General features: G+C 42.1%; 1 protein-coding gene across 3 annotated transcripts; it reads right to left on the bottom strand.

Annotated features, from left to right (window-relative positions):
- Window positions 1–480: 480 nt before the first annotated feature.
- SPINK14 (serine peptidase inhibitor Kazal type 14 (putative)) lies at window positions 481–9227 on the bottom strand. Of its 3 annotated transcripts, none has more exons than XM_047730639.1 (5): window positions 9121–9227; window positions 7461–7609; window positions 6144–6187; window positions 1677–1813; window positions 481–697 (listed from the first exon to the last, which is right to left on the bottom strand). In XM_047730639.1, exons 1-5 carry the CDS (start codon window positions 9183–9185, stop codon window positions 652–654), a joined length of 441 nt encoding a protein of 146 aa, XP_047586595.1. In that variant the 5' UTR covers window positions 9186–9227; the 3' UTR covers window positions 481–651. The 3 variants fall into 3 exon arrangements, with proteins under 3 accessions (XP_047586595.1, XP_047586596.1, XP_047586594.1); XM_047730640.1 differs by having other exon boundaries at window positions 6144–6181; XM_047730638.1 differs by lacking the exons at window positions 6144–6187; window positions 7461–7609; window positions 9121–9227 and having other exon boundaries at window positions 1677–2434.
- Window positions 9228–13711: the final 4484 nt, after the last annotated feature.

Below are 13711 nucleotides of genomic sequence, written 5' to 3'. Positions count from 1 at the left end.
ACACACACACACACACACACACAGAAGAAATATAACCCAAAGAAGAACATGTCCTGATAGGTTTCAGAGGTTGAAATGTGTTAAGAGAATTTAAAAAAACAATGGGACATTCATGGACACCACTGATGTAGGCCTCCTTCTATGGAGAAAAGTGGGGTCCGTGGACTGGGTGTGTGTAAATGCCTGTCTCAATGCTGAGTCTAGAAGTGGGTTTGTTTAATGAGGGGCTTGCTGCAAGGAGACGGCAGGAATGGGCAGGAAGAGCACAATGCTCTGTAGTTCCTAGGAACAGGAAGAAATACCATGGAAATACAGAAGAAATTTCTGTTGTGTTCCTTGGAAGACAGCTTGGAGCACTTACATTATAGATTATTTCACTGTCCACAGTCTCAGGAGCTGATAAATCCCAATATTTGTCCTTGACCTTTGGCTCTGAGAACTGAGACGCAGATCTGAGGACCAAGTTAAGTCAGGCTTTCAGAAAAGTTTATTAGGGAGGGAAGAGGCCTAAGGAGCCTTCAGTTACCTGATACAAGCTCAGCTGGGGCAGGTCTCTGCCACCATCACATGGGAGGAGGCGTGAATTGTAAGAGAAGGACTGTCATGATGGAGAGAAAAAAGATATCCTCTAGGGCATCCAAATCCACTCAGCTAGCATTCTCCATCATTTTGAAACCTAATTTTCCCATGAGATTTCCTAAAGGAAAAATGCAGAATTAACATTTCACGAATAAAATGTCAGAACTACAAAAACTCTTTGAAATTATTTTATCTATCATCCTTATTTTATATTTAGGGAAACAAAGAGCCAGAGCACAAAGGGAAATGACTACATACAAGAGTCAGGTTATTGGATTTCCTACCCAGTTACCCTTCCATGATTCTAAGAGGCCATGGACAACATTACAACCTATGCTACAATCTCTTTGAAAATAAGTTATTCAATCAGGCCTGAACCTGTGTTATCTAAGGCACATCTGTCCTCTTTTTATTATCTTAACACTCTCATGCTTTGGCCCAATTCCTCATGAGCGGGGATGATGTGGGATTTTCACATTCCTGTCATTGCTCCTTGTACAAAAGTACAAAATGATTGTTGGGTCGAAGGCTTCAGTCTGATACCACGAGGAGAATTTTAATCCCCATGAACCACACTGGCTTACACAGAGATCAAGCTGAAGCCATGGTTTTGAGAGACCCCAGTGTCTAATCACTGATAATCATCTCCCATAAACCCAAGAACCTAAACACTGACTCCTAGCACAAGAACCCAATCTTTGCAGTCACCTCATCCTAGCTCAGAGTTTCAGGCACCGAAGAGATGGAAGGTATCTGAGAGAAGGCAAAACTGCAGTTTTTCTTCCAATCAAAGAATTTCAGGGCTGAATGGAATAACCGAAGCTTTACTTGGCCGATGGGAATTGACATCACGTGGCATATGGGAGCGTGAGGGCTCAGCCAGAAGGGCCTGAAATACCACAGAGTACACTGAGTCTCCTTTCCACCCCAGCGGGCTTTCTATTGCCACATGCTCTTCTGATTGGGGACTGATAAGTATCAGTGCTGGAGCAAGTTCCTGGCTTCAAGGTTGATGCACTTGGTAGAAGAGGGACATAGTAATTGCTGTAGGCTAAGTTTGTCTTTGTTCTCTTCTTTCCCTGCCAAAGAGTACTCACAGGCTCTCAATACACAAGATGCAGGGGTTTTCATAGGTTACAAAATTAGTGCCACAGATGGGTTGATGTAAACCAGGGCAGGGCTTCACGTTTCCAGTGAACCAACTCAAGTTTACTTTCTTATACGGACATTTCACCTGAAATTCAGTTGAAAAGAATGATATGGTTACAATTACTCTCACAGACAGGTAGGTCATATCTGGACTTGATGAGGAAAAGCCATTACAGCTGCCCCTCCCCAGAGCAGTGGAGGCCGACCTCCACTGTTCACCCCATTTGACAACAACGACGCCCTCCTGGTGAGGAGTCTTGGCAGCCACAGGGCACTGAGGCCTCCTACCCTCTGGTGGGAAAAGGAAGAGCGGATAAACAGGATGGTGTTTGGGCAATTTAGCTTCTTTCTCAATCTCCTTTATTCCCAGAGTATCAGACATGGCAATAGTCTTAGAGATTTTCTATGCCAACTGGGCAAAAAAACCCTGAAAGCCCGTAATTGGAGAAGATGCTTTACTGGAACCCATATGCTTTGATTTAAAATATGTACCATAACACGTACATGCACCTTGGAATTCTTGTGGATAGGAATAATAGAGAACCATAAAGAAAGACAGAATAGCCTGCTCAAGTCCCAAGTGGGGATCTGAACTTTATTAGCTGATGTGACTGACTTTGTACCCATAGGCACTGATGCCTGCCCCATGCTAATTGCATACATAATTAATTATCTGGCCCACTAGGTAGTGATGCCTTGAGGAGGATTAAAAAGACATATTCAGGGCTCTCTATTCTGTTCCATTGATCTATGTGTCTGTTTTTGTGCCAGTACCATGCTGTCTTGATGATGACAGCTTTGTAATAGAGCTTGAAGTCCGGAATTGTGATGCCACCAACTTTGGCTTTCTTTTTCAATATTCCTTTGGCTATTCGAGGTCTTTTCTGGTTCCATATAAATTTTAGGATTATTTGTTCCATTTCTTTGAAAAAAATGGATGGTACTTTGATAGGAATTGCATTAAATGTGTAGATTGCTTTAGGTAGCATAGACATTTTCACAATATTTATTCTTCCAATCCAGGAGCATGGAACATTTTTCCATTTCTTTGTGTCTTCCTCAATTTCTTTCATGAGTACTTTAGAGTTTTCTGTGTATAGATTCTTAGTCTCTTTGGTTAGGTTTATTCCTAGGTATCTTATAGTTTTGGGTGCAATTGTAAATGGGATGGACTCCTTGATTTCTCTTTCTTCTGTCTTGTTGTTGGTGTAGAGAAATGCAACTGATTTCTGTGCATTGATTTTATATCCTGACACTTTACTGAATTCCTGTACAAGTTCTAGCAGTTTTGGAGTGGAGTCTTTTGGGTTTTCCACATAGAGTATCATATCATCTGCGAAGAGTGATAGTTTGACTTCTTCTTTGCCGATTTGGATGCCTTTAATTTCCTTTTGTTGTCTGATTGCTGAGGCTAGGACTTCTAGTACTATGTTGAATAGCAGTGGTGATAACGGACATCCCTGCCGTGTTCCTGACCTTAGCGGAAAAGCTTTCAGTTTTTCTCCATTGAGAATGATATTTGCGGTGGGTTTTTCATAGATGGCTTTGATAATATTGAGGTATGTGCCGTCTATCCCTACACTTTGAAGAGTTTTGATCAGGAAGGGATGCTGTACTTTGTCAAATGCTTTTTCAGCATCTATGGAGAGTATCATATGGTTCTTGTTCTTTCTTTTATTAATGTGTTGTATCACATTGATTGATTTGCGGATGTTGAACCAACCTTGCAGCCCTGGAATAAATCCCACTTGGTCGTGGTGAATAATCCTTTTAATGTACTGTTGAATCCTATTGGCTAGTATTTTGGTGAGAATTTTTGCATCTGTGTTCATCAAGGATATTGGTCTGTAGTTCTCTTTTTTGATGGGATCCTTGTCTGGTTTTGGGATCAAGGTGATGCTGGCCTCATAAAATGATTTTGGAAGTTTTCCTTCTATTTCTATTTTTTAGACCCTCAACTCTATGGTCAACTCATCTTCGACAAAGCAGGAAAGAATGTCCAATGGAAAAAAGACAGCCTCGTCAATAAATGGTGTTGGGAAAATTGGACAGCCACATGCAGAAAAATTAAATTGGATCATTTCCTTACACCACACACGAAAATAGACTCAAAATGGATGAAGGATCTCAATGTGAGAAAGGAATCCATCAAAATCCTTGAGGAGAACACAGGCAACAACCTCTTCGACCTCAGCCGCAGCAACATCTTCCTAGGAACATCACCAAAGGCAAGGGAAGCAAGGGCAAAAATGAACTATTGGGATTTTATCAAGATCAAAAGCTTTTGCACAGCAAAGGAAACAGTTAACAAAACCAAAAGACAACTGACAGAATGGGAGAAGATATTTGCAAATGACATATCAGATAAAGGGCTAGTGTCCAAAATCTACAAAGAACTTAGCAAACTCAACACCCAAAGAACAAATAATCCAATCAAGAAATGGGCAGAGGACACGAACAGACATTTCTGCAAAGACGACATCCAGATGGCCAACAGACACATGAAAAAGTGCTCCATATCACTCGGCATCAGGGAAATACAAATCAAAACCACAATGAGATATCACCTCACACCAGTCAGAATGGCTAAAATTAACAAGTCAGGAAATGACAGATGCTGGCGAGGATGCAGAGAAAGGGGAACCCTCCTACACTGTTGGTGGGAATGCAAGCTGGTGCAACCACTCTGGAAAACAGCATGGAGGTTCCTCAAAATGTTGAAAATAGAACTACCCTATGACCCAGCAATTGCACTGCTGGGTATTTACCCTAAAGATACAAACGTAGTGATCCGAAGGGGCACGTGCACCCGAATGTTTATAGCAGCAATGTCTACAATAGCCAAACTATGGAAAGAACCTAGATGTCCATCAACAGACGAATGGATAAAGAAGATGTGGTATATATACACAATGGAATACTATGCAGCCATCAAAAGAAATGAAATCTTGCCATTTGCGACGACGTGAATGGAACTAGAGGGTATCATGCTTAGCGAAATAAGTCAATCGGAGACAGACAACTATCATATGATCTCCCTGATATGAGGGAGAGGAGATGCAACATGGGGGGTTAAGGGGGTAGGAGAAGAATAAATGAAACAAGATGGGATTGGGAGGGAGACAAACCATAAGTGACTCTTAATCTCACAAAACAAACTGAGGGTTGATGGGGGGAGGGGGGTTGGGAGAGGGGGGTTGGGGTTATGGATATTAGGGAGGGTATGTGCTATGGTGAGTGTTGTGAAGTGTGTAAACCTGGCGATTCACAGACCTGTACCCCTGGGGATAAAAATATATGTTTATAAAAAATAAAATAAAAAAAATTAAAATTAAAAAAAAACCATTCAGTCAAAATTTTAAAAAGAAATAAATTGGTATGGAAGATTTCTTAAAAAAAAAGACATATTCATATTTGTACTCTCAGTGTCTCACTATATTTATGAAGACATAATAGATAGTTAGTGGTTCTTTCTTTAAAGAGTAGATTTTCAGTGAAATAAGCACAGGCCCAGAAGCAAAATGCATCCAGAAGGCAGGTAGATAACATAAATGTGTGAATTCATGTTGTGTAATAAAAATGGATGGTGGGAAACTAGTGTCAACTTCGAGTGGGCATGCCATATGTATTACTATGTAACAAACCACCCCAACAGTTAGTGGGTTAAGTAATTGCTTTAATAAATCATAGTTCTGTAGGTTGTCAAAAAAATATATACATACTACAGTTTATCCACTCTCAAAATCCCTAAGTCAACTCCTTTTTTGAAGTTGTGAAATGTGAAAGCCTTTAGCATAATGCCCTGACTTTGTAGGGAACATGAAAAACAAAAGAAGGGACGTGTCTCATCAGGGAGGAGAACCCATGTCCCCTCACAGGGCTGGGGTCAGAGGCAGTCTGAAGCAGGGGCTTGGGGTTCCTGGAACTCAAGGAAGTGGTCTCAGGGGCTCTATGAGAGCCATAGATGGATTGATAATGTGCCTCTAATACAACATGGGAGAGAGTTTTGGCTGAGTATTTAGAGAAAGAGGGATCCTATCTGAGCTTAGAAACTCTTCTCCTTCTTTCCTTATCCCACATCACCACCATGGCCAGGCCCCATCATCCTGTAGGTCTGTCACCCATTAATCCCTCCACATCCTCTAATCCCCTGGCAATTGTCAGTGTTCATAAACACTTCCTAGGCACTGGGGAGGGAGGGTCCTCTGGTTATCAGATGACCAAATCTAAGCTTTGTTCCCAGTTTGGATCACTCCGCTCAGGGCTCTTGTACCAGCAGTGTACCTGCCATGTTCCTGTGAGTGGATTCTGAAGAACGCCACGGATGGCATTCCTGAAGTAAGGTTCTAACACAACAATTCCAGAGAAAACTCAGATTAGAATGCCAGTCCTGAGACACAGAGTGGAAGGTTTACCTTAATAGCTCCATGTGGTGGCCACCACTCTCGACGGCCTGAAACTAAGACATACATGAGAATAGTTGCAGACTATGATAGTTGGTAAATCCTGGCTTAACCTGTTAGCAGAATTAAAGAATTCTAATTTGCTACTGAGGAAGCTTGCAATATGAAAACATTCTTTTATTTATACATGCATTCATTTTCCCCTCAAAAATGTGGACTAATTCTTCTACTCCTGATAGATAATGAGCAAGCAATCACGCTCTCATAAATGTTGCCAGTCCAGTGTACCAAATAAGTTTTTGATTAATAGGAGTTAGCCTGCACTTGAGACAATTCGGAACTGGCAGCCATTACATAAAAGACATGAGGAAATGCAAGGACTTTAAAGAGACTGTTAGTCCAACCCCCGTATTTTACAGAGAGGGAAAGACACTTGCTGATGCCCTGAAATTCATGGTAGATAGGTGAAAATTCAAGCTCTTCAGTCCTTGAGCCTAGGTCTCTTTAAAACTCCCTATAGGGCTCTTCTCTAAAAGAGGACAAACACCCACTCAAATTCATGGCAAAGCATTTTCAAAAGCTTTGAGTCTTCGAGATGTGCTGAGCTGTGGGCATGTTGCCCACCACTGTAACATCACACCTGACTGAGTCCCCATGAGTTAGGTTTCATAATCTGCATTAATAACTGGGAAAACAAAGGCCCTTGCACATTGGCTGGGAGCTTTTGTTTGTGACCACACTGCATTGCCTTTCTCGCTATAGATACAGATGTATATAGTAAAGTGATATCCTTACATATATAAATCGAAAATAATTCCAAAGCATTATTTCATATTACAATGTCAGAGCTCAAAAAATCAAATCTACATAACTGCCAGAACCAGTCAAATCACTCACCAGAGGTGCGCCTTGGTGGCTCAGTCAGCTAAGCATCTGCCTTCTGGCTCAGGTCATGATCCCACGTTCCTAGGATCGAGCCCCACATCTGGCTCCTGTTCATTGGAGAGTCTGCTTCTCCCTCTGCCCCTCCCCCGGCTGTGCTCTCTCTCTCTCTCTCTCACTCTCTCTCTCTCTCTCTCTCAAATAAGTAAAATCTTAAAAAAGAATTACTCACCAGGGGCGCCTGGGTGGCTCAGTGGGTTAAAGCCTCTGCCTTCGGCTCAGGTCATGATCCCAGGGTCCTGGGATCGAGCCCCACATCGGGTTCTCTGCTCTGCAGGGAGCCTATTTCCTCCTCTCTCTCTCTCTGCCTGCCTCTCTGCCTACTTGTGATCTCTGTCTGTCAAATAAATAAGTAAAATTTAAAAAAAAAAAAAAAGAATTACTCACCAACAGGTAACGCCCAATATAACAAGATGAAGAACAAAAGTGAGCAGCATACTAGAAGATATTTGGCCATTTTTTTTCCTTCTGGTGTGTGTGTCCTTAGAATGATGCTCTGAGATATTGCCTTGGGATGTTCCCCTCTAGCACAATCACTAGAGCAAGGTAATCAAGATATTAGAACCATCTTTGAAATGAATATCCATCTCTTGCTTTCCCACCGTAACCACTGTATGCCATATCTGGAAAGCCTATTATTTCATCCTTCACTAAGAACAAATGTTCAGAAAAACCTAAACTTGGTTAGTCGTAAAGTACAGAACTCAGTGCCAGATCTGTGACTACTTAGAAGATAGAAGTAAATCAGAAATTATTCTTAGGACAGAATCCTATTATTTTAGTGTGGCGGTATTTTACATGTCTTGAAAAGGCAATCCCTTACCTAAAGATTCACCCAGATTTTTTTCTTATAGGGGATACAAAGAAAATAATGAGGCCACTAGAGGCTTCTGGACTGCAAGACCTTCTCAACGGAGGAAGCAGGTCTGTGCTTGCTCATGAAGCAGAGGATAGCTCTTTGCAGTAAGACAAAGATTAGAGTATTTTAGGCATACTTGGCTGTGCCGAGAATCTTCTGACATGGAACGCTCAGCTTTCTTGGAGCATTCTGAGAGAGAACATAGGGAGAAATACCACTCCATGCTATCCCATGGGCGCCCCAAAGTTATTTTCATCCAGACACCTGGAAAGGGAGAAGTCAGTGAGCAAATCCTCCTGTGGGATTGCCTTCTCTTGTAGAAGCCTTTCTGATTCTAGAGAACGGTAGAGGCAGGTTCCAGGCCTTACCGAAGGACCACATTGAACTACCCTATCTTCTTAACCCTGTAAAAGTGACCTGATCCTTCCTATGTGCTTTGGCCTTCTCCGCTCTGTAGCACATGTGACAAGGCAACTGACATATACTCTTTCCCAGATGCTATGGTGTGATTGATATGTGATCTCTGAGACCCAGTAAAGTCTCCAGGGTACTCCACTCCCCAGGATGGCTGGAGGTTCTTGGCACAGTGTTTGGAGCTGCCTAGCTGCCCACCCTGCCTGCTCCTGGGACAACCTAGGACATGTTTCTGCTCAGCACACCCCATCTCTTCCTGACATCATCCTTGGCTTCCTTCGGGACCAGAGCCGCAGCAGTGGCACGAAAGCAGGATGCCAGATACCCACTCCCCCTGCAATAGAAGTCCCCTTCGACCCACCTCAGAAAGAGGACGTAACATGCTCCTTCGCAGCTTGTGCTTCCTTTAAGGAGCAGGTACTAGGGCTGCAGGAGTGGGTAGAACAGCTATGTAGGACAAAGAAGGCACTGAGGCATTGTGTGCTGGGAGGAGCAGGCCCTGGAGGCCCCATGTTCAGGGTAAATCAAAGTCAAACCTCAGCAGGAGGCATTGGAGAAGGAAGCACAGAGCTGCCTAGAAGACTTGGGGGTGGGAATGGATCACTGGACACTAGACAGCCCTTGGCAGGCAATCCAAAGAGGCAATGGCTTGAGGAAACGTACCACAGTCGGAAAGAGCACAGCAGAAAGAGTAGAATATATTCTACAAGAAGAATTAGTACCTCCAGCCAGCGTGCAAGAAAGGAGGTGGGCACGAATGAGGTCTCCGGATACCGTTTGTGGCGGGTCCAGCCAATCCGGAGCCTTTGCAGCTTTGTGACCTGAAGATCTGTGGTCATGCCTGAATTGCCTCCCGTTATCCGAACTTCCTGCCTCCGTTTTCCTGCCTGTAAAGAACAATTGTTCTTACACCAAGGAAATATGTGAATAGAAATAGAAAGTAGAATATAGAATTCAATAGAAAATAGAAAATAGAAATTTAAAAAAGAAAAAGACGTGAAATCTTCAAAACCCAGAGATAACCGTTAAACATGTGTTAAATTATACTGTTCCAGTCAAAAATAAAATTTCTGTAGTCCCGTGTATTGTTTTCTGCCTTTTTCACTTAGAAATGTACTGTGATGTTTTCTTGATCTTTAAATGCAGTCATACAGTACCTGAATTGAGATGCTTGGTGCCATATTATGTCACATATATGGGTTTTTATTACATTAATATTCTTCTACTGTTGCTCAGTTGGATTGATTCCAATTTTCATCATTATTATTATTAACAATGCTAGAATGAGCAAATTTTTATTCCCTCAGTTAATTTATTTCTTACTAACTTTGATAAGTGCCTAAAAACAAACCTACTGGACACTTCCAGAAAGGATCTGAGACATCTAGAATATTAAAGAGGTAGTTTTCACCTAGTTTGTTGGCCCTATGCTTGTAATCTAAGGTGGGACATTTTGAAAACACAGTGCCACCTTACTAAGTGAATCATTTGTCCCCCAGCTCAGAGAGATAGAGGGACTCCATTGCATAGAAGGCATTACAGAAGAAAAAGTAAAACATCATAGGAAAGAAATAAAGCTAAAGTATCTATAGCTTTTCCAAACTCCCCCAAATTCCAGTTGAATTAACAATATTGGGTGAGGAGAATAAATAAGATTAAGGAATCACATCTCCCTCAGAGAATCCTTAGTCTATGACTTCCTCATCATTGATCATATCCATGGCTTAATGCTAAAAGCTATAACTTGGGGCTATGTCCCTGGATGGCAGGCTCCTCTTCCTAGCTATGAAATGATTTGATTTGTATGTTTCATGACACTTCAAACCAACATTTTCAAAAACAAATTCCTTACTCTATAGTCCAAAGCAGGTGCTTATCACCTTTCAGGGATACCAAAATCCTCTACAAGATTTAACCTACAGCTCTGCTGTTTTTCTGCAGAAAGGAAAGTTTCAGCTCCACTGCCCAATTACAGAGCTCTCTTATCTAGCTCATTCTGTTAACCAATTATATTCCCACCAGAGCACTGAGCTGCCTTCTTTTATGTCCCAACAGTTGTCCTTCCCTTACAGAATAGCCACCACACAGATGTCAGTCCAACCCCAGGCTATAAGAGAAAGTCTTTTTCTTCTCACAGATTTAATAGAAACCATAGAACAGCATTAGCCACACTTGCATAATCTCCCACTCTGGTCTTGAGTACTGATTTGGGTAAGAGTTCCTGACCTCTTCTCCTGACCGAAATGGCATTAATGGCTTTCCAGTTCCCCACAGCTTGACTAAAATATAGACAGGATTTTACCTGACTCCGGGCACCTGACCTCCCTTATCTTAGAACATTTACTTTAGAAATGTTATAACTAGGGGCGCCTGGGTGGCTCAGTGGGTTAAGCCGCTGCCTTCGGCTCAGGTCATGATCTCAGGGTCCTGGGATCGAGTCCCGCATCGGGCTCTCTGCTCAGCAGGGAGCCTGCTTCCCTCTCTCTCTCTCTGCCTGCCTCTCTGTCTACTTGTGATCTCTGTCTGTCAAATAAATAAATAAAATCTTAAAAAAAAATGTTATAACTAAATTCCTTCTCTGTTGCCTTGAGACTTAATTCTCTTTGGAAGCCTCTCACTAGTTTCAAAACCCAGAAACGTCTTTCTCGATGACCCGGGAGGAGTCCCTTTGAAATGTAGCACTCAGGAAAGCCCGTGCAGGCTATCTCTAGTCTCTGGGGAAGGGCAAGAGTCCAACTTTTCATGGACACCATGCTCTAAGTTGCAAAACTACCTCCTGTCATAAAGGTATGAGATGTTTATATTTCCTTACATAAAGCCAAGTTTATATTTCCTTAGATAAAGCTATAGGCCAAGTGGCCTATGATTTTCCTCTCACCTCCTCCAGTGCTTTCTCACTAGCTCACCCAGACCTTAAAAATCTTCTTCCATTTTTTTTTTTTTTTCAGCAGCATTAAGCTCATTCTGAACTCTGGCTTCTCTTACCCATTAGCATTGGGTAACTCTTCTTTACCCATTTAATCCTACCTGATGTAATTTTCGTTTTGACAGGTGCATCCCACATGCCCAATAAGACAAGTTTTCTTTTCTCTTTTCTTTGGACAGAAACACTGTTTTGTTACTATTTCTTATATTTCTTTTCAACACCAGCACTCAACCTTGTGTAATTCAAGTGTTGGCCTTCCTATCTTGCTGACGTGCAGTTCCAGCATAAAATGGAAGCACTTATTTCTTGTCAACCCTAGTTCTTTTTTTTTTTTATTAATTTTATTTTTTATAAACATATAATATATTTTTATCCCCAGGGGTACAGGTCTGTGAATCGCCAGGTTTACACACTTATCAGCACTCACCATAGCACATACCCTCCCCAGTGTCCATAATCCCACCCCCCCTCCCAACCCCCCTCCCCCCATCAACCCTCAGTTTGTTTTGTGAGATTAAGAGTCACTTATGGTTTGTCTCCCTCCCAATCCCATCTTGTTTCATTTACTCTTCTCCTACCCCCTTAACCCCACATGTTGCATCTCCTCTCCCTCATATCAGGGAGATCATATGATAGTTGTCTGTCTCCGATTGACTTATTTCGCTAAGCATGATACCCTCTAGTTCCATTCACGTCGTCGCAAATGGCAAGATTTCATTTCTTTTGATGGCTGCATAGTATTCCATTGTGTATATATACCACATCTTCTTTATCCATTCGTCTGTTGATGGACATCTAGGTTCTTTCCATAGTTTGGCTATTGTAGACATTGCTGCTATAAACATTCGGGTGCACGTGCCCCTTCGGATCACTACGTTTGTATCTTTAGGGTAAATACCCAGCAGTGCAATTGCTGGGTCATAGGGTAGTTCTATTTTCAACATTTTGAGGAACCTCCATGCTGTTTTCCAGAGTGGTTGCACCAGCTTGCATTCCCACCAACAGTGTAGGAGGGTTCCCCTTTCTCTGCATCCTCGCCAGCATCTGTCATTTCCTGACTTGTTAATTTTAGCCATTCTGACTGGTGTGAGGTGATATCTCATTGTGGTTTTGATTTGTATTTCCCTGATGCCGAGTGATATGGAGCACTTTTTCATGTGTCTGTTGGCCATCTGGATGTCGTCTTTGCAGAAATGTCTGTTCGTGTCCTCTGCCCATTTCTTGATTGGATTATTTGTTCTTTGGGTGTTGAGTTTGCTAAGTTCTTTGTAGATTTTGGACACTAGCCCTTTATCTGATATGTCATTTGCAAATATCTTCTCCCATTCTGTCAGTTGTCTTTTGGTTTTGTTAACTGTTTCTTTTGCTGTGCAAAAGCTTTTGATCTTGATAAAATCCCAATAGTTCATTTTTGCCCTTGCTTCCCTTGCTTTTGGCGATGTTCCTAGGAAGATGTTGCTGCGGCTGAGGTCGAAGAGGTTGTTGCCTGTGTTCTCCTCAAGGATTTTGATGGATTCCTTTCTCACATTGAGATCCTTCATCCATTTTGAGTCTATTTTCGTGTGTGGTGTAAGGAAATGATCCAATTTCATTTTTCTGCATGTGGCTGTCCAATTTTCCCAACACCATTTATTGAAGAGGCTGTCTTTTTTCCATTGGACATTCTTTCCTGCTTTGTCGAAGATGAGTTGCTTGTCAACCCTACTTCTTTCCTTAATTGACCATTTGTTTACTCCCCTATGACATTCAGAGGTCTTCCCTGCACTATGCACTCACTGGTCTGCTGGTCCCTGTTGGTAACTTCTGGCTGCTACTACCTGTCCCCAAGGATTAACCAAGAGGTGGAACTGAGACATGTTGTGCTTCCCTTTTACTGTCTTCATCCTTTGTTCTCCCTAAAACTCCCACCCCTGACTATACAGATATACATGAATTTTTTAACTAAACGGGTGGAGAAAGAGAAATCTTTAAAGGGAATTACTGAGAAGGGGGAGAAGGTAAAAAGCTGGTAAGCTAGAGATGAGTTTCATCAAAGAGAAGAAGGAAAATAAGAAATCCTTAAGGCAAGGTCCAGACGCTGAGATCACACGGTGTCTGATCTGATTCCTCTTCCCTCAGGCTTCTGTTTCTTTTCAAAGATGGATTTGCTTTTCTCTGTTTCACTTTGGGGCAGCAAATCCTGCCCACAATTTCTTATGGGATGTTTGGAGGAGAGGCTCTGACCATCTAAATCGTGAGGGCCCAAGTAAAGTGTGGGCACTTTGAGTTAACTCTCCTTTGCAATGTTCTCTGATCAGTGTGAGTTAAAGACATCCCACTTTCTTTTTGGGGTTGCAGCAGACACAGAGGTATGAGCACACATACACAGACACATACTTCTGCTCACCAAAATTAAGCATTAAGTCTCAGATCGTACAGTACAAGTTTTCAAATTTTATA

Source organism: Lutra lutra, chromosome 5 (assembly GCF_902655055.1).
Source record: "Lutra lutra chromosome 5, mLutLut1.2, whole genome shotgun sequence".
Taxonomy (NCBI): Eukaryota; Metazoa; Chordata; class Mammalia; order Carnivora; family Mustelidae; genus Lutra; species Lutra lutra.
This window is presented reverse-complemented; position numbering and strand designations above follow the sequence as displayed.

What these genes read in the sequence shown, in the direction of transcription:
- SPINK14 (XM_047730638.1), bottom strand. Translation starts at nt 2,110, where the DNA reads ATGTCTGATACTCTGGGAATAAAGGAGATTGAGAAAGAAGCTAAATTG. An exon ending in ATCTTGTGTATTGAGAGCCT is followed by an intron (nt 698 to 1,676) that starts GTGAGTACTCTT and finishes TTTTTCCTTTAG; the next exon opens with GAAATCTCATGGGAAAATTA.